The sequence below is a fragment of the Phragmites australis genome, chromosome 10 (genome assembly GCF_958298935.1).
Source record: "Phragmites australis chromosome 10, lpPhrAust1.1, whole genome shotgun sequence".
Classification (NCBI taxonomy): Eukaryota; Viridiplantae; Streptophyta; class Magnoliopsida; order Poales; family Poaceae; genus Phragmites; species Phragmites australis.
This window is the reverse complement of record NC_084930.1, coordinates 804,043-830,533: the sequence shown is the minus strand read 5'-3', so window position 1 is coordinate 830,533 and position 26,491 is coordinate 804,043. Positions and strand designations below refer to the sequence as shown.

General features: G+C 41.5%; 3 protein-coding genes and 1 long non-coding RNA gene across 5 annotated transcripts; 1 reads left to right on the top strand and 3 right to left on the bottom strand.

Moving 5' to 3' along the window:
• Nucleotides 1-26: 26 nt before the first annotated feature.
• Nucleotides 27-2,582, bottom strand: LOC133931171 (V-type proton ATPase subunit F-like). 2 transcript variants are annotated; one of them, XM_062377986.1, is made up of 5 exons: nt 2,530-2,582; nt 2,322-2,425; nt 1,993-2,074; nt 1,118-1,200; nt 27-422 (listed from the first exon to the last, which is right to left on the bottom strand). In XM_062377986.1, exons 2-5 carry the CDS (start codon nt 2,382-2,384, stop codon nt 258-260), a joined length of 393 nt encoding a protein of 130 aa, XP_062233970.1. In that variant the 5' UTR covers nt 2,385-2,425; nt 2,530-2,582; the 3' UTR covers nt 27-257. The 2 variants fall into 2 exon arrangements, with proteins under 2 accessions (XP_062233970.1, XP_062233969.1); XM_062377985.1 differs by lacking the exon at nt 2,530-2,582 and having other exon boundaries at nt 2,322-2,523.
• Nucleotides 2,583-9,574: 6,992 nt separating this feature from the next.
• On the bottom strand, nt 9,575-10,683 carry LOC133883476 (uncharacterized). Its single transcript, XR_009902900.1, has 3 exons — nt 10,380-10,683; nt 10,179-10,290; nt 9,575-9,966 (listed from the first exon to the last, which is right to left on the bottom strand). It is a non-coding gene; the product is annotated as an uncharacterized LOC133883476 (long non-coding RNA).
• Nucleotides 10,684-14,297: 3,614 nt separating this feature from the next.
• Nucleotides 14,298-15,678, top strand: LOC133931078 (uncharacterized). The gene is made up of 2 exons (XM_062377905.1): nt 14,298-14,346; nt 14,831-15,678. The coding sequence occupies exon 2, from the start codon at nt 14,863-14,865 to the stop codon at nt 15,676-15,678; it is 816 nt and encodes a 271-aa protein (XP_062233889.1). The 5' UTR covers nt 14,298-14,346; nt 14,831-14,862.
• A 987-nt stretch (nt 15,679-16,665) lies between these two features.
• Nucleotides 16,666-19,379, bottom strand: LOC133931077 (uncharacterized). Its single transcript, XM_062377904.1, has 10 exons — nt 19,340-19,379; nt 19,095-19,205; nt 18,735-18,980; nt 18,527-18,619; nt 18,316-18,431; nt 17,791-18,092; nt 17,508-17,691; nt 17,309-17,425; nt 16,865-17,203; nt 16,666-16,785 (listed from the first exon to the last, which is right to left on the bottom strand). The coding sequence occupies exons 1-10, from the start codon at nt 19,377-19,379 to the stop codon at nt 16,666-16,668; spliced, it is 1,668 nt and encodes a 555-aa protein (XP_062233888.1).
• Nucleotides 19,380-26,491: the final 7,112 nt, after the last annotated feature.

The following is a 26,491-nucleotide window of genomic DNA, read 5'->3' as shown; positions in this document are numbered from 1 at the left end:
TTATCTAAATTAAATACGAGCAAGAGTGCTGCAAATAGTAACATTCCATTCCAATTCCAATCTTTATAAAAAACCAGTTGGTTTGGTCCAACCCAATTGTTTGCAAACTCCTTATTCGTGCTTCTTGCTGTCCCACGCCCCCACAACGGAATGGTACATGCAATCCTGATAATATAAATTGACACAACAAACTAGACAAGAGGTAGATCCAATCCAATTAACACGCCACTGTTTCTACAACGAAGGGTGTGGCGCCTTCATCGCCTATCAGATGCCACTGATTCGGCAGAGAACAGATACTTCACGCGAGAGAGGACCGAGTCATGCGCTGGATCATATGGATGCTCCTTGGATGGGATCTCCAGTATAGCAGGGACTGGCTTGTTGTAGCTATCCACCAGAAATCTTATCATGTTCGCAATCTGTCAGCCACGGAGGCATACAACAAAAATATGTAAGAAGCTATCCACTAATAGGAAACAGCTGGATCTTAATTGTTCCATGCACATCAGCAGGGATACAGCCTACGAGGTTTCTCTTACCTATCTGCTACTGCGGTTCACGATTTTCACAATGGTTTTAGACTGCCTCTCGTATTAACGCTTACGCATAATGGGAGATCTGACAGTAATTTGTCTAGCAGTTGGCACTAATGAAAACGTACTATTATAAGTATAGCTCATTTAAAAGAGCTGCAAGTTATGTTTCCGTAAATTAAGGTGCAAGATAATACTAGAAAAAAATGGAATCTAAGTCATGTCTGAAACCACATTTCCTTAACTGAGATGATAAATATATACTGACGCACAACAATCATAGGAGTTTAAAAAGGCTTGTTTAAATGCTCCATTCTTAATATACAAGTTTTTTTTGAAAAAAAAAAGTACAGGAGAAGCTTTCAAGTTTCAACAAGCTCACCCAATTTTGTTTACAGCAGCAGGAGCTCACTCCAAAGAAATTAAACAGGATTAACTTAACAAGAAAAGAAAAACTCATGACCTCCTCCCCAGCCCTTTCTCTTGTCAAGGTGATATGTTTACCAGAATCTAACCTAACAATGCACCAAGCTCTTAAGGGTACACAAAGAATATGTATGCACATGTGATTGTTCACTTACATATTGACTGATGAGCACAATAGCAATATCCTCCCTTGCAGTAAACTCTTTAAATGCATCTTCAATCTGTTTCACTGTAGTTTCTGTGGCATGACACAACAAACAGTAGGATTCAGGATCAGAAAATGCAACGAAAGTATGAAGTAAAAGGCGATACAAGTAACGAGCAATGCAGAAAGAAATGAAGACTGGATCTCTCTGCATCATCGATATGTTTACGAGCTAAAAGTGACATTCAAGGTTGCCTACTCTAAAATATATGAAAGCTCACGACTGAGACAACGGTAGTTTATGACTCAGAAAGCAAGTAGTAGGAAGGAGGCTTAGGTATCTCCTAATAAAATTCTGAACAAAGTAGTTGCCTTGGTCCAACAGAATCATATTTAACTCCTCATTGCACAGGAATAGAAAAACATGACATGTAGCAGAAAAACACGATACATGTTACTGTAAGATCCATTACCAAGAAACACGTAAGAAAATAAACGTTGAAGGGATGTATGGGTGAAAGGGATTGTTCGAGGAATTTATAAGGTTTGCTTCAAACGAGAACCAAATCCTAAGGATCGGACTCAAATTCCACCCAATCCAAACATGGCCTGAGAACAAGTTTTTGGACAGTATTAGAAAAAAGCTGTGGGGAAACAATCGACACATAATGGTGTTACAAATGTTCATGAATACCGCCACGAGCTTGCGTGAAGCAGTTACCTCCAAGGGTTAGCTGATGAAAAAAAGTAAACAACATTGCTGAGGACTGAAAAAGGATGCGATAATTGACAATATTGTAGATAAATGATGCGGCTCTCTTACGCTGTTCTTTGAATCAATTAACAATCTGTTATTGTGAACAGGTTGAAGGTTTTTATACTTACTGTTATCGACGAGGAGGTAGTTTGTTTTCTTGCGCAGATCAACATTACCAACCCCAGCCATCAAGAAGCCAGTGACGGTGTCCTGCAAGGATGATCGATCGAGAAAGCATGCGTTTCCATGTCAGAAGAGATTAAGAATCCCCAAATCCAAACCCACGCGTCCGTTCGATCTCTCGGATCCAAGAAACCCAAGTACAGCGGGGGGAGGGGGGGGGGGCACACACGGCGAAGCCACTTGACTCGCCGGCACCGCCTCGTCGATCTCCATCACCTCTTCCTCCGCCGGCTATGAAACAAGCAGAATTAAGCTGAGGGGCAGGATGGGTTACCTCGTCGGCGATGATAGCGATGAGCGCGGAGTTGTTGGTAGGGATGTTGGCCCTCCCCGCCATGGCTCAGGTGCTGCTGCCCCCCTGTCTTCCTCGTTGTCCTGCTGCAAATCCAAGCTGCGATTTTTAACGCAACGCAAGCGGGGATCGGATGGTACTCCGATGTAGATTGGGGGAAGGAGGGAGAGATCTGGAAGAGAAGACCCACCTGGCTGGCTGGCTCCTCCCTACACCGAGGGCCAGGTGATGGGCCAGGTGATTGGATCGTAAGACTGGCAGGTAGGCCAAAGCCCAATGGTGGCCCACCTTTCAGTGACCGCTCAAGACCAATTGCTTGCCCCATATATTGGGTTTGTTCAGTAGAACTCTTTTAATCTAAATTTTTGATAAAAATAATTTTATGGTTGAAAGGGATTCTCTTATGGTAAATTTAATGGAGGAAGTGATTATACGAGATAAGTGAATAAGGAGAAACTTTTTTCAACTTTCAGCATCTAGTTTATTTCAGAAAAGCACTCATACGGAATCGTCCTAGGAGCTGAAAACTATAAATTACTATTTAGCAGAACTCCCACTAATTCCACTCTAGGAGTTGATCTGACTAATTTCACTCTAAGAGATGATCTGAAAGCTCTGCTAAACAAGCCCATTGATAGTTTATGCTCTCTACCATTGAAACATGTAGTACACAATATTCTAAGCACACATAATCAAAACACTATGTAAATATACAACTACTTATTCAATGTTATTCACATTAAAGATGGAAGAATGATTCAACAAAGCAATTCCAAGCGTACTATTTACATTTCACATTGATAGTGTACAGTTGTACACCGAAACATCAACATTTGAATCTATATATATTCACACTTCAAGAATCAGATTTACACATTATACTATTCAGCACTATCTGTTTACCGAGAGTTATCTTTTGTGACCTGAATCCATCTTCTGTCCCTGGGAGATTCACCTCCTAAAAAATGTGCCTTCTTTCTTCATTTGTGTCCCCTCATTTATTTTTCGAGCAGTTCCATTCTGCTTGCTCGGGAATTCTACCTTGCACATCAGTTTGAATGATTCACCCTCCATCCAAGGATCTGCATATAATCATATACACAATATACCCATCATTTCATCTTGCGATATACCTATTCATCTTGCGATCAAATTTGTGACCATGCCGGCTTGCAAACCATTGGAGTTGGTTGTACCCAGAAAGAACTCTGTCACCTGGCTTCCTGACAGAATATTTACACCAACACCTCTAAATAATGTGAAGAACCATTCAGCGAAAACTATCTGTTTTATTGCAAGGAAGTTGTTCTTGTATTTGAAAGGTTGCCCTGAAGTTAGCATCATCCTACGACGAACCGTGTCAAATGGAATGACGTAGGCCCCGGAGAATATGGTTATTGCCCCGACCAAGGCAAAATTGGGAAATAAATTTCCCTAAAATAACAACCAATAGAAATTAAATTTCCCTAAAATAACAACCAATAGAAATTTAGGGTGTCATATTAGAATAAGAGGTTTCATGGTGTTGTGTGATGCCCATGATAGACAAACTGTTATACTATGTCACAAGAATGGCATTACCTCCAATGGCCCTCCTAGAACAAGAGGCTTCAAGGTGTCATAGATGTCAAAATAGAGACCTTATAAAGTGTGATGCCTACGATAGACACCCTGAAACCTCGATAAAATTATGAATACTGTCAGTTGTAAGTGTCTTCTTGTAGAGATCCAGAAGGCCCCTGAACTGACACTTGTTTCCCCTGGGTTCAATTGCACAAGTAGCTAACTTTGTTCGCGCATAATCCAAATGGTATAGCAGCAGTGACGTTGTAGCTCCTGAAGCATTACCAGAGGCTACATTTCTGGCTAACCACTTCCACTTTCCATCTTTCTCCCTGTCGTAGCCAAAGAAGCTCTTGAAGTGGCCCTTGAATGCAAAGTTAAAAGCTTGTACAATAAAGAGCACCTGAATTTTCATTTTTTTTTCTTCATGACAACAGATTTATTCATCACTTCCAAGAGTTAAGGGTATATACATGTGAGGAGTTCCATATTTCATAGTTCAACATGAAATACAATTGCCACCCTTAGTTATTACAGTGAACCTACAAAAAATAGAAGTACAAGTTTTTCCTGCAATGACAAACTATCTGCACAATGCTTATTGTCGTCATTCCATCATATATAACACCCATTAGAATCCATGATGTATAACATGCCTAGAATAATTGGCTGTAAATACAACAAGAGTCATCTGTATTGTTGGACTGCATAATCTGTGCAAGCATGCAGCCTGTTGAGTATTGTATTTTTCATATTATCACCATAACTAGATCTATGCCTTAACATGGCCCATTCCTATTTCACAGTGTTAGTTTGGGGTTGCAAGAGGCACATCACATTCTATGGTGATGAAAAGATGGAGGATACTAGCAAGTCAGTGCATTAGAGTCGTGGCCAATTGAGGCCATACAAAATATGTGAGTATAGGCAATCAACAAACGCTGAAGTCACCGCATCGTACCATTCTAGTGTTGTAATTTGTGCACTGAATTGCTAGGTTGGATGCGTAGGGTTGCTCGTTAATCTAGCTGCAGAGAATGCACACAAATTCACATGCTTGGCATGAAGAAAATGCAAGATGCATCAAGGAAGCAAAATAATAAAACGATCATCAGGTATAGGGAAACGTGGTGTGAGGCAAAAGAAGGGGCATACCTGGGTGGGGAAGTAGCAGATGGCATTGGCCTAGTTACCATGCCAGAGCACGGCAACTCACACCTCGTGAAGGACACGGGTGTAGGCATTGGCGATGCCCTTTGTAGGGGCATGTGAGGTGACCCTACCACAGCATCTCACCCCGGTTCTGCAGTAGCATCTTGACACACTCCACTGTCGTGGCCCCAACTCGGCCACCGCCACCGCTGCGCCGCCCATAGCGATGTCCACGCTACGCTCGCACGCGACCTCCTAAGGGTCTCCTCCTCTTTCTGTTTGTCAGGTTCCACCGTCGCGGCCATTACTCTCTGGCTGTGGTCGGGGCCAGAGATGGACACGGATTTGGGGTGTTGTTTTGGTGGATCATAATAATATAATTAATGCTCTTTTAAATACGTGGGATCATCGTACTGGTAGGCGAATTTTAGTACTAACATGAGATTTTAAATAAATAAAATTTGTGATCAATGACACTAAATATAAAAGAGTGGATATCTATTTTTTTTTAAATAAAATTGACACTTTAGCTACTGAGATATAATATTTGGCTGATTTTTTATTATGAATGATTCAAAATGACCTCCATGACCTACTCCTCCTCCTCCCAGCAACATATTGCTTTGTTGATTTCTTGTTCCGTCATGGCGGATGACCACAACATTTCCGTTTGGACATGAACTATATAATGAATTCATCATTGGCTCTAATCAAAATCCCAAACATTAGTACTGTGGAGATCTTTTCCGTGGCAACCGCGTTGCGGATCTTGTTGCTCACTGCCTCCGTGTATATAGCTAGCTAGCTATAGGGATGACAATCGGTCAGGTCGGGTTGGGTGTAGACAAAGCAAATTAGTACCCAACTTGAATTGTCTTATCTGACCCATGCTCGCAAAGGCTGACGGGTGAAATTTCATACCTGTGCATGTGCTTGCCAAGTACGCAAAACTCACGGGTCGCCTACGGGTAGGCGAACAGTCAATTCTGAAGTGAGAAAGCAAAGATAATGGGAAATGAGAAAGTAAAAGGGATCTAACGTCCTGACAGTCCTGCACGTACGAATCAGTTTCCCCCAAATTAGAGAGCCAAAATAGTGCTAAAAAATCATCATAAACACTACCATATCGGCTCAGTACAATGAAATCAAGTACAATGAAATCAGAAGCACAAATAAACTTATTCAGACCATATCCATGCATCTCAAAAAACAAACATTACAATCCCAGGTGATAAAGCATAAAAAAATCCAAGAACCTTACATCCTCCCTCTCATCAATCTGCATCCATAAATCAAGAGAAAAATTTCTTATTTGTCATTGGAAGATAAGGTAATTCTTTGTGTATTATCTCACAGAATGGACTTTCTTATTTGTCATTGTTTCTAATTTTTATTCTTTCCTTGTCACCGCCGTCCATTTGACCCCATAGAAAAGACACATTTACCCTTAGAGTATTGTGACCTCGTGCGCAGCTGCCGGTGATGAACGACGGCAGGATCGAGCCATAAACCCCTCCCAGAGGACGAGGGCGAGGAGGACGGTTGCGTAGGGACCACATCCCTATCATGAACGCCCACACCAGCACTATGAAAAGCCACCGTTCACCGCCGTCAGCCTCGCCCGAGGCCGTTGTCCTCCCCCCAAGGACAAATGTGCCTTTTCTATAGATCAAATGGATGATAGTGGCGAGAAAGGAATAAAAAATAGAAGAAGTGGCAAATAAGGAAATTCATTTCGTGAGATGGCACTGATGAAATTACATTATCTTTCGATGGAAAATAAGTAATTTTCTCATAAATCAAGGTGAAATCACTGTACAAACCAAACAGTCAAACACGGTGCAATGAGAGCCAAATAATAGAGCAGGAGCAGAAAATCACGTATTGAACCGGATGAACCGCGCAGAATGTGAAGAATCAGACGAAAACGACAACCAACAACAACAACAACAACAACAGATGCACCAAAAAATGACTGCAAACACAAAAAAATAGCTAAAGAAGCATCATGTACGCCGGTAGGTTGAAGCCGCCAGCAAATGCACTTGGTTCTTGTACATATACCACTGCTCCGAGTGCAGACCGTCGTGGCCAAAGATGGGGCCAGGGCATTGAGATGAGACGACGACTGGGACTGGGCGTGTGGACTTGCGTGGAGCATCTGCGTGCTACGGCTCTGTCAGAATGGGAAAGAACAAGCAGCGTCATGGATCTGCAACTGCGCGTGTGCCTCATTAAGGGAAACTAGAAGCACTAGGGTTAGCAATTTTCTGGGCTAGGCCAGTATTGCTTAACGGGTATACCCATGTGTACCCACATGTGGATTATAATACCCATATATAAATACATCTATAATCTGCAGCTAGCTACAACTTTGTTATTATGTAGCTAAGCCTTTTTTGGAGCCAGGTTTTTTAATCAGGCCGCTCATGTCATTAACATCCAATTAATGCGTCCCATGATTTGGATAGATTTGTTTCTTGGACGTTTTTCGATTCCTGCCCGATTTTCAGTTTCCTGGACGTTGCCGTGCCTTCGTGACCGTGGTGCCTTGCGTGGTTACTGCCGACGAAATCAGGCGCCGTGAGGATGACCGCACAAGCTCCGTGAACACACCACCGCGCGGGCGCCATGAGGACGACCGGGAAGGCGGCGTGGGCATTGCCGACGGACGCATTGGCCAAGAAGAATACGACGCAGGCGCCTGGTGTCTGCTGACGGACAAATGCTGCGCAGCAAACTGGTATACATTTTTTTATTAGCTTTCGTGTGACCTCATGTTTGTTAGCATCCAGGATTGTGTGTCCTCTGGTATACGTTCTTTTTATTAGCTGATGCCGTACCAACATTTGGTCAATGTGCGTGTTTCTGTTTCGTGTGGGCATCATGTTGCGTGTGATTACGAAACTGCAATTGGCTGGTTAACTTTCTGAAATATCAATATTTTTCAGTTGAATGAAGCATTCACAATGATTATGCAAACCAAGTCCACATGTATATGCCGTGTGTGGAAACATGTATACTTTATTACATCTACTCATGTGTCTTGCAGATAGGAATCCAAAAAACATGGATAACACAGCGGAAGGACGTGAACTGTCAAATGGGTTTCAGGAAGTGGTCGGTATCGAGCTGCTGCATGGACAGACAATCGGTACACCTCCTCAAGCAATCTCTTATGCGGCCATGATTACACCTGATCTTGAGCAATTGTATTATCAACTAGACATGAGCTAAAATGCATCCTTACCGGTGAGTTATTGTGAATATTACAATAAAAAGCCACTTGTAGGTGCAACCCTGTGATTGAGCTCACGTCGAATCGTCATGCCTCTTGAGTGGTCTCTACCAAGAAAGACTTGACCCTCCCTTTCAATTATCGGGGATAACTCATCTGGTAAAAAAGAATAAAAAAGAAACGTAGTAAGTGTGAAGACATGCATTTGCTTCGACATTAATGAATTCTATGTTTTGTCCAAGCAACTCAAATGTGAAGGAAAAAAACTTAAAAAACAACAAAATATGATGCAACTACAAGGACAAATTTCCTAACCACCAATGCAACTGCAAATGCATCCATTATTAACCTAAACCACCCCTAATCTCAGACTGACGTCTTCTCTTGGCTTCCAAATTTCTCCCAATGTAAAATCACAGAGAGACAGGCACCTCAATGTTAGCAACCTCGAGCGATCAAACCAAACTAGCAAGACCCAGCAATTTGGGAGAAGGATCAAGATAGATTAATCTGGCAGGTTCTGAGAGTAGCAGAGTTGGAGGAGGGGGGAGAAGGAGATGGAGGAAGGAAACAGAGTTGGAGTAGCTATTCTGTTACATCTTGCCTTCTTCTCCAGGCAAGCGCCAGCTATATTGTGTAAGGTTCACTCACTCGCGCCTCCTCACGCTCTCTCAGGCCTGCAACTCAGCACTCGATACAAGCCATTCTGGCCCACTCACTCGATAGTTGGGTCGTCGAGCCTGTTTTCCTCGAAAGCCAGCCCGTTCTTGATCCTCTCCCATTTTCTTGTGATATTGGTCTTCAGATGTCGGACGATACACAGCATCGCTGACACTCAATTTCCAGCAACTTTTCTGTTTTCACTAAAGACCAAACCCTCTATCAATGCAATAATGGACTTCAGATGATTCACATAGCATCTTAACTCAGCATTAAGACATATTCTTTGATCTGAAATTCTTGTGAGCAATTCCAACAGGCATTGTGAAGCAATAAATTTGATAGAAGATGGGCCGAAGTGCAAGAGACGACAGAAATCATGGTATGGAATGCCAAGAACATACAGAGACTGGGCATCATTCGAATGCTCAAGGAAGTCCTGCCATTCAATACTTACCTCTAGACTGACATGCAAACTGAGAAAACAGAATACTATCAGTGCATAGGCAAAATAAATAAAATGAAGCATGCAAATACCGGCTGAAAGATAAGAAAGCATCAACCACAAGCGGACAAGAAAACGAATATTTGAGAGCACTCAAACAAGTGGTATTAGTCCATGTTTAAAAAGCTAAAAACGAGGGTAACTAAAAATGCCACATATAAAGTAATGGAAACAAAGGAAGGTGAAACAATTCGTCAGCACTTACTGACATACAAAATACAGAGATGTGAATACTGAAGATTACAACTTAGATTACTTTCAAAATGAGGATTACAATAATGGTTGGCTGAACAATGATTTAAACATCTTAATAGGAAATAAATCTTTGCACTTGTACTCTTCTGTCCACTACAAGTATGAGTTGCGGAGATCAGTACATGCGGGAGCGGCCACTCGTAGCAGTTGTGGCGGAGAATGAACTTGTTGACATACACCGGCAGCGCCTGGAACTACACCAGCCCGCACGACATCTTCTTCCCCTTCCCCAGCTTCACCTCCTGCTCCCAATCCTTTAGCGAACACAAAAAATAAACTCAGCAGCTCAACAACGATTTTCACATCAAATCCAACTACAAAATCAGAGAGTCCAGGAACAATAACAAATCCGCAAATTAACAGGTAGCATCTCACAACAGTTTCCCCAATCAAACACCGACAAACTAAAGGAAAAAATTGAATGGAAGTATGAGATTAGGGGTGAGGGTAGCAGGGAGATGTGAACCTGGACGATCTCCAAAATCAGATATGGGATCAGTTATGGGGGGGCTCCTGGATCAAAGCGCAAGCTAGCAGATCACAAATAGCCGCCTATCACGAACCAGTTGAATCAGGCCCTGAGGACACAACACTGAGATGCTAAAGCACCAAAAGGCACAAGTAATTTAGAACAAATGAATCTAATCGTGGACAAAATTCGGCAAACCAAATCATTCCAGGCGTCTTGGGGTCCGGCGTCCGGGGCCCTTCCTGCTCCGAGCACAACGCTGTGGCGCTACCTTCTCTCTGGGAACGGACTCGGAACTCGGCCGCCGAAGAATTGGGCGCAGTAGGCACTCGGAACTCGGTCGGCCGCCGGGAATGGACTCGGAACTCGGAACTCGGCCGCCGAAGACGGGGACGTGGGCTCTCGGATCTGATAAATCCAGGGGGATAGGCCGAAGCTCAGATTTGGGAAGGAATCTGGCACCATCGCGAGAAATCTGGCGCCATAGCATTTGTACACACATCGGGTGATCAGGCGATGCAAGGGCGCTGCTATTCTTAGGATATGTTTGTTTCAGCTAGATATTCTGAAAAGCAGTTTATAAAAGTTGGATCGTTAAAAGCTGGATTGTGAAAAGCTGGATTGTGAAAAGCTTTTAGACTGTAGATTCAAAAAAAAAATTAATGAACAGTTTAGTAAAATGGACTTTCACAATCTATCAAAAGCTGAGGAAAACCAGCTTCTCAGATTCTCACAATCCAACCAGCAGATTTTAAAAAGCTATAACCAAAAGCTGCCTGTTTGTTTCAGCTTCGGATTATAAAAGCTGAAAGCCAGAATCCGAAGCTGAAAACAAACAGGGCCTTAGCGCTGCGCGTTGAATAGCTATTTAGCGCCCCAGGATACCCCGCGCTCCGATCGTGGATTCGCTCGGAAAATCCGCTCGAAGCCGTAAAACTTTCGACCGCAGCCGTATATTTTGCTTCCGTAACCGTATGAAAAGCATATTTGGTCCGTTTCGATCAGGAAAAAGATCACAGCCGTAAAACTTTCGATCGCAGCCGTAAATTTGCTTCCGCAACCGTATGAAGATGTCCTTTGGTCAGGGAACCGTATAACCATAAAATAATTTTTGTTGAGAACGAGTTGATTTCCAGATTTTTAATCGTACACAAAACAATCAGGGAACCGTATAACTTAGATTGGCCAGTAGTAAAATATACATTTATGAATCATATATGAATCATACAGAGAGCCGTAAATCATATTGTTATGAAGCGTAAAATTTAATTTTATGGTAACGAGTGATCTTTCATACACATAAACATATTCAAAGTATCCATGTAACCATAAATCAATTATGATTAAATCTTTTTTCGGAGTCGTAGCCATTTAAAAGGGCTCCATTCAATTTAGTTTGTGATCCGTTTCGAGCATAATTTTTAGCCGTAAAACTTTCGATCGCAGCCGTAAATTTGCTTCCGCAACCGTATGAACATGTTGTTATTTACGGAGGGCGTTATGAGGGGGAAACAAAATGGGCGCCATTCACGGGATGACGGTTGGGCCAATGGGGGGAGGTTACATGAAAATAGAAAGGCCTCAGGAAAAAATGGCCAAATCAAATGGAGAATCAATCGGGATATTGCGGAAAAGGATTAGGGTTGGAGGTCATCCGAGTGTATGCCATGGGATGACACCATGAACACAGCGCTGTGCGTAAGCAGCGGCGGAGAGAGACGATCTCTATGCAAAGCAATATACCCACGTGCCCTTCACCCGTAACGACGCAGCAGTTTGTGCGATCTGATGATGACCGCAGCGACTTCTGTGCTCGAACCACGGCTGCGTCTCAACCAACTCCCGAGAGGACGATCGACCTGACAGCTCGGATGTCGATACCTTCTCATGCATCGGATACAAGGACACCTCCATCAACACTGACGCCAGAAGAGATGGCAACACCTGAGGAGGGTCTAACATTTACTCACATAAGTTCATTGGGTTTACTGCATTTCGATTGCCAAAGTCGTATTGTTGTATATTTCTATACATCAATGTAAATCCATATACACAGACATAACCATTTTCCAAACATACAGTGAACCGTAAAACATAATTTGACTAACCGTAAAATATAACATGAAGAGAGCTGATTATTTCATACTGATAACCATATTCAAAGCCTTCAAGTGACAGTAAAACATATGTTTCCCAACCATATATCATCTTTTGATTATGACAATGGTTATGCTATATTGAATAAATTGTTACAATGACATTGTTGTTACTAATTGATACTTTAGGGAGACAATGTGGATGAATCCATTATACCAAAGGTGGGAATGTTCTTTCCAGCAGAGGAGGATGCGTATGAGTTCTACAAACGGTATGCAAAGGAGGCTGGATTTGGAATAAGGTGGGACAGGACTAAGAAAACAATTAGGGAAATATCATGCTCATTGGCAGGGAAGTGGCAGTACTTCAAGCCAGGGGAAACAAGGAAGCGGAACAAGTTCTCTAAAAAAACAGGGTGCAAAGCATACATGAAGCTGAAGGAAGTGGAGAATGAGGACAGAGAGTATGATGGCAAGGTGATGGTGGAGAATATTAGGCTGTTACACAACCATCCGTTAGCGAAAACACCAACAGTAACAAACCAAATGGAGTGTCACAAGCATAAGGATGAGACGGTGATGGAGCTTGTGGACGAACTAAATACAAGCAATGTGCAAATCAACTGTACGATAAATATGCTGAGCGAGATGCATGGGGGAGAGCAGAACGTCCCACTAACAGCACGTGACATAGGTAACAGGTAATAAAATATTTTAATGTGACGATTATGGTAACATACTATAAATATATACGGCTGTATTGTGTTACATAATACTGTTTGGATGCAGGAAAGCAGGTAAGACGCGGGAGGAGAATGCAGATGACATAGGGAAATTGATTGAATTTTTCCGTTACTGTCACGAACAAAATCCACAGTTTTACTGGGACGTTGATTGTGATAAAGATGGATATATCAAGAACATGTTTTGGAGCCATGCAAGCATGCAGGGGGACTATGCGGACTTTGGTGCCAATGATGCAATGACCTTTGACACAACGTATAAGACAAACGCATATGAGATGACTCTTGCAATGTTTGTTGGATCGAACCATCACAACCAGAACGCTATATTTGGGTGCGCACTTCTACGACACGAAACAATTGATGCCTTCAGATGGTTGTTTGGGACATTCAAGAGGTGCATGGGAGGGAAAACACCAAGATGCATCCTAACAGGTAAGAATCTTGCAAGCAGTTTAATATTGCACGCAATCTTTTGTTCGTTTATTGACCGTATTATATGTTTTCGGGTAAAAATTTAGATGAAGACCCATCAATGAAGGTGGCAATACCTGAGATGTTCCCGGGTATAGTACATAGGCTGTGCAGATGGCATGTGGTAAATAAAGTGCAGACTAAACTCAATGAGCTGTACGAGCTGCACAAAGAACTGAAAGATGTGTTCAATTCAACCATCAACCATCCACTGACACCAACTGAGTTTGAGAGTGCGTGGGCAGAGATGTTGTCAAGATTCAAACTGCAAGATGACCCGACATTAAGAAGCCTGTACAATATAAGGGAAAGGTGGGTAAAGGCATTCTTCAAGCATAAATATTGTGGAAGGATGACATCTACACAACGAAGTGAGAGCACTAACATGATGGTTAAAAACAACTTTGTGAACCACACAACTGTGCTCCATAAATTTGCCAAGCAAATGCTGAAGGTTATCCAAAGGCGGAGAGCGGCCGAGGCCGCAGAGGAATATGGTGGCATGGTGAGTGTGTTTCGCATAGTGCAAATAATTTTACGGTTAGACCATATGCATTCTAACATTTGATATTGATAAATGCAGTGCAGAACAGATGAGAGTGGCTGGGGATTTGTTGATCAGCTACGACGGGTGTATACAAGAAGAGTTTTCGAGCAGGTACAGAGGACAGTGACTTCAGCAACAAGGTACCGAATTGACGATGATCCTGTGGGGGGGGGGGGGAAACCACTACCTGGTATCACACACTAGAAGAACAAACAAAATATCATGGGGTCAACATCAATTCATGGTGTGTGCCGATATTGAATGTCAGAAGTTCACGTGCGAATGTAGGACATGGGAACACACAGGTAACAACAGTTTTGGAAATATAATTGAACAAGATATCTTTTACTGTTGTGATTGGTACCTTTAGGCACTTTGACACGTGAAGTGCTTATTCTATTTTAGCTGGTGCAAACATACAAGTGGAGTTGTATGGTTGAGTAAATGATATTTTATAGTTAATATATTAGTTATATACGGTCAAAAAGTGAACCAACAATTGACCTGTTTCCATGTTCATAACCATATTAATAATAACAATGTAACCATACTAAAATCAACCATGTAACGATGTTATAGGAATTATGGTTGCATATACAGTTAAAATATGGTTCCATATTCTTAACAATATTCAAAACATCCATGTAACCATATCAACAGCATCTATAAAACCATATTAAATGATATACGGGTGCATTGCTATATAAAATTATGGTTCTGCATTCTTAACAATATTGCAAACATCCATGTTTTATGGATATATAATTGAACATGATATCTCTTACACAGGTTTGTTCTGCGAACATCTGATTCGAGCATTCATGCAAGCACAGGTGGAGAGTATACCAGGGAGCTATATTCTTAGGAGGTACACCAGGAATGCAAGGATGGAACTTCCATTTGACCGACATGATGAGAGATTGGTTGGACCGGATGGGACAACACAGAAATACCGGCAAACAACGCTGCTAGTGGTTGCAATGGCAATTGTTCGTGCAGGAAGCATGTCAAGACCGGCATACGACAAGGCAATGAAAGATCTGAAAATTCTAAGAGGACATATTGAGAACCTACCAGCAAACATTAGACATTCACAAGGAGAAACAAGTACAATTACCTCAAGACAGGGTTGGGAGCAAACATATAGCAGCCAGGCGACAGATGGCATGTGCACAGAAGAAAATCATGATGAAAACATTCACACTACAACTGTAAATGGAATTATGGAGTCAAGAGCACCACATATAATCAATATGGTCAACCGTGCACCCCCTCCAAAGGCCAAAACCAAGGGACGTAGGGTGGATGAGGGAGAGAAGCGAACACTAGGCGCAAGAGGGCCTAAGAAATGTAACCGAGCTTGCAAGCTTTGTGGAATCGCAAATGGACATAATAGAGGAACCTGTCCAGAAAACCCAAAGAACAAGGACAGGATTGCCAAGCTGAATCAAGGTCCGAGAAAGAGGGGGAGGCCAAAGGGTAGCGGGAAGTCAACGGTGGCAGGCAATAAAAATAAGGTTTGCCGGTCGCTGGATGAAGATCTGCACGTGCGTAGAGTTTCTGAGAACTATTCTGAAGAAGAATATTCAGTTGGGGATGAGGAAAATGCAACTACAACGGATGAAGATTCAGAATGAATTAATATACTGTTAGCTTGATTGCATTTTAATGGTTATGAAAATATTGAATTTACTGTTGTAACTGTTGCATTAATGCACTTTGGAACGTGAACGTAAAGGTACAATAATAAACGTGGAGTTAAATGAATGCTTCAATCGTCGAATTTATATAGATATTAACAGGGCAATGACATGGAAGTGTAAAATTTGTTATACGGTCGTGAAGTCGGGAGTTTACGGGTATGAAAGAATATTTTTACGGTCACAAATTGAACCAGCACTTATCTTCTATACTGCTGTGACTGTTTCCTTTATGCACTTTGAAAAATGAAGTGATTATTTTTTTAAAGGTCGATACGGTCGAGGTCCTAACTGTATGCTTCAATTGTGTCATTTTATATACATTATCAAATCACATAAGGGTGCAGAATTTTGTTTTACGGTTGATGAACTGTATGTTTGACGGTTGACAAATATAAATTTTATACGCGTAACGCTGGCACCAGAAAATAAGAGGTTAATATAGGTTTTACGGTTACAGAAACTGGTAAATAACGAGTTTGATGATAGGGTTATACGGTCAAAACTTGAGCCATGAAAATGCGTTGATTTCTTATATAGGGCAATCAAATCGGAGTGTAAATTGTATTTTACGATAGCTAAACCGATATATAACGGGAACAAGAATGTAGTTATACGTTCAAAGCTTGAACCATGAAAAATAGTACATTACCGAAGTAGTAACTCTTATATGGTATTGTGAATAGGATTTTAAGCCTAAAACTTGACTCCATCAGATTATACGGTTTGGTGAATACAGTTAGCACATATGAGATATAATTGAACAGTAAGAGTAGAACGAAGAATCTTGTATGCAAATTCCGGGCCAAAAACACATAATGATATAAACACAAAAGTGGTTTACAGCTAAGGTCATCGGCTATGCCATTCAACAACTTAACATCGTAACTTGAGTTATTTACAAATAAGGATTATGTGTTCGAACTAAAACGGAACTCCAGATAGCCGGAACCGCTCGATCTCAGGAGGCATATCTTTTATATCGTTCAGAGTGTGAAACAACAAGTAATGGAGCATCTCGGATCGGAGCTCACCACACTTCTCCTGCATCAAAAATATAGAAATATTGAGAAATCAATGTATTCCTATGAAACCAATGTTAACAAAAAGGAAAAATACTAACGGGCGCAATTGAAGTGCGAAGTGAAGACTCCTCTCCGTCAAAGAACTCTATGAACTTCATAGAAAAGAAGGCGCAGTCATTCCTGTTAACCATTACGGGAGCTTCAGTAAAGGGGACGCGCCTCATGTTTGCAAAAACCTTGAAATCTTTCTTAGAAATCCTCTGAAAAGAATCACTCAAACGCTGCATCATGGTATCACAAAATTCTTTGTCGTGATGTTGTTCCCATTCTGTTCCGATGGATTTGTAGTCAAGGGAGTCAAGTACATCAATGCGAGTGTGCCGGAAGTTTATGCAATAGACAGAGATGTGCTCGCGGTGGCACATCGAGAGGAAAACCTATACGGTTGATCATGTTAATCATGTCAGTATAAATGATTTACTGTTTAGATTGCCTTGCATTGACATGAAGAAATCAACATCTATTATGTCCATTAAACTCACCAGTTTTGCCTTGGACCAATCGGTGGGAGGAAGGTTCTCCCTAACCATGTTGTCTAGCGCGGTAGGGTCAAAGACTCTATCATTGCCTTTGTTGAGTTCCTCTGGATTGAGTGCACACTACATGGGAATAAACATTCTATTAGGAAAAAAGTAGATAACAATTGGTTAGCAAAGATGACAAATGACATAATGTACGCACACAAACTCTGGGCGGCATAAAAATCCTGTAACCGTATGATTCTGCCCGGTGCAACTTATCGTCTTCCGCCAAGCATTTAACAAAATACTCCAGAAAGAATATATCGGTCATTCGCCCATCTGAGAATGAGTCAGCAATATCTGAACCCGTCCATGCAAATGGGAGGAATTGAATCAAGTAATGGCTGTAGAGTAGAAAAATAGAGCCCATAATGAAGGATACATACATATGAATCAAATATTTATTATAATTTTGTAAATATTTGAATTGGATTATATGTTACCTTTTTAATGGTGAACCTGGGGAGCATAAAAGGTCTCGTAGTTGCATTGCATGATCAACTACAGGGACAGTCCTGCTCTTTCCTGCCTTGAATGGCGACGAGTACATTGGAGGTTTCCGATTCGCTCTCTTGTAATGACGAGGCAGCACATTGTCGGTCGACAATTCGGACGTTTTCGCCTTGTTTGCCGGTGGTGGCACTGGGTTCACCTTAAACTTTTGATTTGGATGCTTTTCCCGGAACATTGCCTCTAGATCATGTATTCTTTCCGGTTTTGCAAAAACATGCTGTGTTGGTGCCTCCTATAGTCCATAGCGAAACCAAGGGGAAAAAAATGTAAATTAGGTAATGCATATGTGACCAGAAGATTATAATTGGTGTTTCCATACATCTACGAAAAGGTACGGTTGCGTGATGAATGTATATACGGTTAACACATGGGATTGGAAAAACATTTATTGTTCTGTTGTTCTAAATTACGGTTAGTTTCAAAAAAATTTATGGTCACAGATAATCCTATATTACCGTAGATGCTTGGACTGCCTCGTCATTCAAGTATGCATTGAAGTTTCCGTCGATATGTAATTTTGAGATAATCTTGTCAACAGCATCGATAGCATCATCTGTATTGCCGTCCTTGCCTAAAAAAACGAAATTGTTATACGGTACAGTCGAGTAGTGGTAACTGTTGTAATAAAAAAAAATAATAGACAAAGAAGATAGAAATGATTGACACCTTCAGCAGAGCCTTCCTTTGTGGGATTTGCCAATGTATTAGCAAGTACCTCCTGGTTCAGAACAATTGAAAGGCCAACCGTACGGTCGGAAGCTGCATATTTGGTGCGCATGTGTTATAACCGTAAATTTAAAAATGTGGAGGGGAAAATACATGAGCTGGAAAATGAGATAGCAACTTTGACGAGGAGTAGAATCGTCAGCCATACTTGATTCTATCTGGGGAGGGGTTGGATCATTAAGAAAACTGAAGGCGCCATTAGGGTCAAAAGTATCCTCATTGACATTAGCTTCCGATCGACCAGACTCATGTGGTGGAGATGTAGATGCATGTAGATTGGGGATGACATGAGGCGAGGAATCATTTCCTCCCGGAGACGTGTTAGCACCTGGTGGTGGCGAACGCTGCTGCTCATCATCAGTAACATTAACATCTCCCACATGGTCTCCGGATGCTACACAATTGCAAAACATCACAAATAGGATTTTGGATGAATAAGGTATTTATTATACGGCTAGCACATATACCAAATACATTATGTGAAGGTGTGTGGGGTTATTCTACATACCTATGTCAGCCTCTTTAGACAGGTTGGGATTTACAGTTTCAAAATTGCCTTCAGTTTGTGCATGTTGCTGCCCCTCAGCATTATGTGGTGGTTCTTTAACAATTTGGCCATCTGTGACAAAATATATGAAAATGCAAATGTTATGAATAAAAAATAGGGAAGTGTTCAATGTAAAATAAGAAAAGTATGATTGAGGTCCCGGCCTTCTAAGAGTCGACGAAATTCTTCTGCTAATTGACGCTGACGGGATACTATTGCCTGCTGAGCATCATCAATAACACACATATTCTCGTGAATTTTCTGCTTAGCATCATATACAATTGCCAACTTGGCGCTAATGTAGGAGTCAACTTCTGAAACCATCGTGGAAAATTCTTTCGCACTGCGGCCAGTAAGAAAAGTTCTGGCACCAGAGAGTAGATCATTCAGAAGCGGAACTTCCGTAGACTTATCTGATGTGCTGCAGTGGCTAGGACCAGCGAAGATAGCTGGATGATGCGATTGGTAGCACGATCCCACCTGACTCATGAACTGTTAAGAAAAATAAAAATATAATGTAGCTATGAGGTTAAACAGATGGAGGATGATGTAACCATATTAATAATATGAATGTAACCATATTAAAATCAGTATTGTAAACGTGTTTTTCTCTAATACAGCCACAACATGTATGAAGAATTACGGTTGAATATACAGTTAAAATATGGTACCATTTTCTTAACCATATTCAAAACAACCATGTAACCATATCAACAGCATCCATAAAACCATATTAAAAATATATACGGGTGTATTGACAATAAAATTATGGTTCTAGATTCTTAACCATATAACAACATCCATGTTGCGGAAATTAGAATTAAACTAGATAAATAGTACCTGAGTACCACCATAGACCAATTTTCCATGTCTGTCGGTGAATCTATCATGCATTGTAAGGTGCTCAACCTTGTGTTTGTCAAATAATGCTGCACGAGGGATTGAAATCCTATCGCCTTTGTTCAGCTCGTGATTGAGATTATCCAAATAATATATCTGTTACACAAAGGAACAGCAAACAAATTAAAAGAAACCAAAGGAAATATTAAAATAAATGTTATGCCAAAATTTGAACTAGGATTTTATTACTTCTAAAGGGTTCAGTGCCTCACCAATAGATACGGGGAACAACCGGATATGGTCGGGTTAATGACCTTACAATCACGACGTTGCCATTGAGAAGCTGCTGCTCTAATGTCCTCAACAACAAGCTTGCACCAATCAACTTCACCAATCTTGCTCATATCCATAGTAAGTCTGACATCGTTGTTCGAAACATCATATGATGATGTCGGGAACAAAAGCCTATTAAACACTATCATGAAGAAACACCTCAATGACAACTCATCCGCAAGGCCCTTGGAAACTTCAAGCTTGAGCCTTTCGATCGACAATTTCTCACCAAGCATATCAAACAGATCTTTTTTTGCATTTGTAATCTCCTTGGTCTTGGTAAAGGTGAGCTCTCCACCGCCAATTGGTAAACCAAGAACAATGTGAACTGACTGGGCAGAAATTGGGAGTATTTTATCATGAGATAAAATAAGATTCATGTGAACTATATCAATATGATCCATAAGAAAACAGTAAAGCTCGCGACTCTCGACAGCATCAATTTTGATTTCCAGAAATTTGCCCCATCCAAGACGACGGATTTCTGCCACTTGATCATCAGAAAGTGACCTGATGGCTTCCAAGACATCTTTTGGATTGCATCGAGACATGAGCTTACCCTTTTTACCATCTTTACCCTAAGGTATGCACGAGAACATATCGAATAAGTCCATTGAAAAATGTAACAGTAATTGTATGGTCAGATTAAGGATGTAATTAACAGAATGTTTTGACAATAATTTTTTTACCCTGATGGTCTGTGTCTCAGGACGGGGTGAACGTGATGAATGTCGAGTCGCAGAAGACAGCCTCTTCTTCGGAGGGATTACTGGGGATGCTTCGGCGTCCTCAGCGTGACGTTTGCGTGATAACGGAGCCTTACTGATAGCTCTTCTCTTTCTTGGCAATGGGTTAACAAAGTCGCCATCATCTGTTGATTGTTCCTGTTCAGTATTGTGGGCCATACCAGATTTGTCAGGACCTGAACCAGCTTCCTCAGAATTTGGACATTTTTCTTCATGGGCCTGATGACCAACAACATTCATGTCGTAATAAACCTGGCTGTTCATGAATGCGACACGGGTTGTGCGCTCTGGTATGTGATCAATGCGACGCATCTACGGATAAAAAATGACAATGATGTCAAACTGTAGCAGGTGGGTATTAAAACAATACCCTATGAAAATGTACAAATACATATTCCGGATGGAATGCTCCACATTGCATCTAATATACTAAAGTATGACTTCTGAGAACGAAAACTGGATGATAAACAATAATGAGGTGGGGTAAAACTACCTAATCTGATATAAAATCGTTGTCAGGGGTTGAACAAATCAGCAAAATTTATAAGGCAACAAAACCATACAACTAAAAACTGAGTAGAACCCGAGAATAGATTTTACCTTTGATTGATTATCAATCGGATGCCTAGTGGTAGAGTCCATGGCGCCGCTCGACGGAGGAGAAGCGATGCGGCGGAGCAGGATCACGAACTCACCCTCTACGAGGTGGCGGAGGAGGAAGAAGGCGGCGGCGGAAGGTGATCCAGGCGGCTAGAACGTATGATGAATTGAGGAATTTCCGCCGGAACCCTAGGAACTACGAACGAAGATTGCGCAATGACGAGAAAATAAAAATGGTAACCGTAATGTGGTAAATGGTAAACCACCCCAAACCGCACTAAGCAGATGACGCGGTTTCCAAAATATTCGGGGAACAATAACAACCCAAAAAAATAATAAAAAAGAAAAATTGAACAATCGTGTTTAACGCTCTAAACATGATTGAGTAAAAGTTTTAATGTTAAAACATGAATGACAAAACCGACAGGGCAACATTTTTTTGTAAATTGTCCTGTCGTGAATAAATAACGTATATACGGTTAAAACAAATGAGTAAATACGAATGGGTAAGGTTATGTGCCGCAAGGGGGACCGTGAAAGAATAAAATATATATGGTTATATTATCTAGTTCAGTACGGTTATGTGCGGGTTCGGCGTCAACATGACTGTCAAAGGTATGTTAGACGTATACGACCATATATAATATAAAATTACGGTTGGGAATCGATACAGGTAATTGCCACGTCGAATCGTTAAATAAGAAAGAAATATACGGTTGAAATATGAATGGAACACGGTTGCGGTTGTTTTGATCTGGTTGTTATATGGTTACGGTTATAAAGATTAAATAATTACGGTAAGGATATAATACATAAACGGTCGTAAAACATAAAATTTTATGGTCGTAATAATTGCTGGATTACGATTGCGGGTTAGTTGGCGGGGTTTCACGAGATTGGTCTGGGTCGGGGGGGGGGGGGGGGTGGGGGCGGGGCAATATTTTTTTGTAAATTATCCTGTCGTGAATAAATAACGTATATATGGTTAAAACAAATGAGTAAATACGAATGGGTACGGTTATGTGCCGCAAGGGGGACCGTGAAAGAATAAAATATATGGTTATATTATCTAGTTCAGTACGGTTATGTGCGGGTTCGGCGTCAACATGACTGTCAATGGTATGTTACACGTATACGACCATATATAATATAAAATTACGGTTGGGAATCGATACAGTTAATTGCCACGTCGAATCGTTAAATAAGAAAGAAATATACGGTTGAAATATGAATGTAACACGGTTGCGGTTGTTTTGATCTGGTTGCTATATGGTTACGGTTATAAAGATTAAATAATTACGGTAATGATATAATTCATAAACGGTCGTATAACATAAAATTTTATGGTCGTAATAATTGCTGGATTACGATTGCAGGTTGGTTGGCGGGGTTTCGTGAGTTTGGTCTGGGTCGGGGGGGTGGGGGCGGGGCTCGGGGTGGTTCGGGGCTGGTCTGGGTCGGGGGGGGGGAGCGGTGCGACCGGTGCGTTGAATAACTATTTTTAGCGCAGGGAGTAGAATAGAGAATATATATATATATATATATATATATATATATATATATATATATATATATATATATAGCATATTTGGTACTTCCGGGAGTATATACTTCAACATACGTATCTCATAACATATGGAGTATCTTATGTGATAAATAATATGTATATGGAGCATGTGAGTATATAAGATCATCTATGTGGTATGTATACTTTTTTAGATGGTTTGCACATATTTTTTGAGTATATTACATTTTATGTATAAATATAAAGGTATTATCAAAATCTATTAAAATTGATGGACTTCTTTTTAATTTTTTAATGTAGTTTATATTGGAGTATCTTAGAATGAGTATATAAATATACTTATAGTGATAAAAGAGTATATCCAATTTATTTATATAGTATATCAGAGTAGGAAGTATGTACTCCCAAGAATACTAACTAGTTTACCTATATATATTGCCGGTTGCAAAATAGTGATGCGTGTTATTGTAGACAATTAACACAGATACTTCCGATAACTTGACAAATGATTTACAAATATGTGATTAAGTATCAATTGGGATAGTAAATCGTGATATCTTAAATCTATGGTTCAAGTCTGGTAAATTTCTAATTTTATTATTGCAAATTTAGGTGGCTATAGAATAAGCTACTCCATTATATAGCCGGCCACAAATTAGCTCGTATATCCAGGTTACAGCTCCATTGTGTAGCAAAACGAGAATTACTAATTGCAATCCACTGTGTGCCCTCAAAACAGAACAAAATGGAATCCACTGTAAACAGTAAAACTCTTATACTAGTAATGGTGACCTGATAAACTGGCTGGCCTGACCAACATTACTTTTCTTTTACTCTATTCACGGCGAAGTCCGTGTCCATGTACCTCCGTGGGTTCCCTCGCTCCTCGTCCACCAGCTCCGCCGCCGGGCCGATCACCATCTCCGGCGGCAGGCTGTGCAGCGACGCCACCGAGATGCGCGACCGAGCCGAGTTCACGCGCACCCGGTGAAGCACGCTCTTGTACCGACCGTTGCTGTAGATCTGCACATAAAAATGCATGGAGGAGATTTTTAGATGGAGTATCAACGCAAGCAGCAGTAACCTGCCTAGTAGTAATGATTTATGAATAAGCTAGCTAGCTACTACATCGATCTTTGCTTGATAAGGGATTGTTTGGTTTGTGTTGGTGCTCGAAAATTTAGCTTCCGTTTAGTTCAAAATCAAAATTTAATTATATTTTGAAAAACTTTGATCGGTCAAAATTTTTCTTTCTAAGGCAAAATTCGGACAGCCAAAATAACTAATTTAATCTCAAATCAAACATTATTTATATGTTATAATTTTAGTACTCCCACCAAATTTAGACTTTGAGACCCCTATATCTATATGCAATGCTCTGCTGTCCTGCCTTGGAAGTTGGAACTGGAAAAAGAAACTTTTGGTCACATGCATGGACTTGTCAACGCACGCCTACATACACATGTTTGGCTTTTCTAGATTCTTTAATAGCTTAATACCACTTGTTCATCATCCTCAGCAACCTCAACTAAATACGTCAGGGAGCTGAATATATGTATATAGCTGCCGACAATGATCGCCCCATCTGTACATTGGTATTTGACCTCGCTGTCAATTATGCACTTATTATTTAGAGTAAAATACATCGATCCTAAAATTTGTTCGGCGGTGTTCCGTGAACTTTCAAACTGCAATTGCACGCTTTTAAAAAGTTTTTAAATGGTTCACTTGAGGTCCATACCTTACTATTCAGCATCTAATTGCCTAGGTGGCATGCTGAGTGTGTGCCAGTGTGGAGCCTGACAGGTGAGGTCCATGTGGCAGTTGCTCACCTCTCCTCTCTCTTTCCTCTTGCTGCTCTCCTTTCGCAGCTTCATTCCCTCACTCAGAACTAAAAGTGACCTCCATGGCCAGCAGACGAGAGGCCCGACGACGAGCTTGGGCCACGACACGGCGGAAGAGGGGGAGGAGGAGGACGTTGGCCACGAGAATCTCTCGTTCCGCCGCCCGCCCCTATCCGCTGCTCTCCTCTGCCCAGGCCCTGTCCCGATGCCCAACGTTGCCCTCCCAGCAAGCGCATGGGTTGTCAGCCGAGCAGGAGGAGGCTTTGGTTTTATCCTTGGATTGGTTCATCACTAATCCAATCAATACAGAGCCATAAATTGAAGAAAATAGCTTGTTGAGATGGGCTGATTTGTGCTACGCACTTGTACATGAGGCATCGCACCCCGTTTATCACATCCGCCCAGAGGCTATTTGCAGCCTCCCCCCTTCCACGCCAACTTGGGCTCCTCCGCCGTCGAAGGGCACCAACGAGGCGCTGAAGTTCCTGACCCACTCACACAGCGCGATGTCTGCGTCAGGGAGCTCGGGGCATGGGGCAGCGGCAGCAGCGAGGTGCTCCTCCTCGGATCTGGATGTCGGATTCCTCGACTGGCATGGCTGCAAGACCAGCAATCAGATCCGCCTCGATCCATCGCGCCACCGCCGGCCATGAACGAACATCCATTCCCTCCTGTTCTAGTGTGTGGTAGGGGTAGAGAGCGAGGACAGAGTGTTGATAGCCAAATTTGGCATTCTATGATTTAGGTTTAATGGGATAGTTAAGTGATTAATTGGCCAAATTATTTACTAGTTGGTTTAATTCCGTTGTTAAATTCATGACTAGTCTTCATCAGATATTGCATAATTTAATTTGGCTCTCACATAAATAATTAGCCGAATGAAAGAAGTACTCATGCATGTAGTAGCTAATTCGGTTGATTAGTTGATTTCATTAGTAATCGGCTTGCTAATTGAGTTGTTAGTGCAATGGTTGAGCTAATGATGGATTAAGTTGTTAGCATGGCCGGTTAATTAGATGACATTGATTAGCAAAGGAGAGAGATAAAAACAGGCAAGTAGATCTGCATGAAGTATTCACGTACAGAGCTAACATGAGATGCATGCATCTTCTCATGTTGTTCGAAAAGCAAAAGCTAAAGCAAGGGCATGCATAGGACATGTACATACGTGTGTTAGGTTAAGCTAAAAGCGCATGTATATACATGCATGTATTCAGCCCGACCAGGCATGTCTAACCACGGTATCGTGTGTGTTGGCACGACCACGGCAGCCCGATCAGCGTCTTCGACCACGGTATTCCGCGACGCCCGACCACACGCGTATGTGACCAAGAGTCCGACTCCTGTCTGTCACCTGTGTGCCCAGGGTCTACGTGCGTGCCTGCAACGCACTCCGCAACAATCAATCCCTGGTTCTATCCGTATCGCATATAAGTGCGATTTTATCATAAGATGCTCCGATTTTTTTTT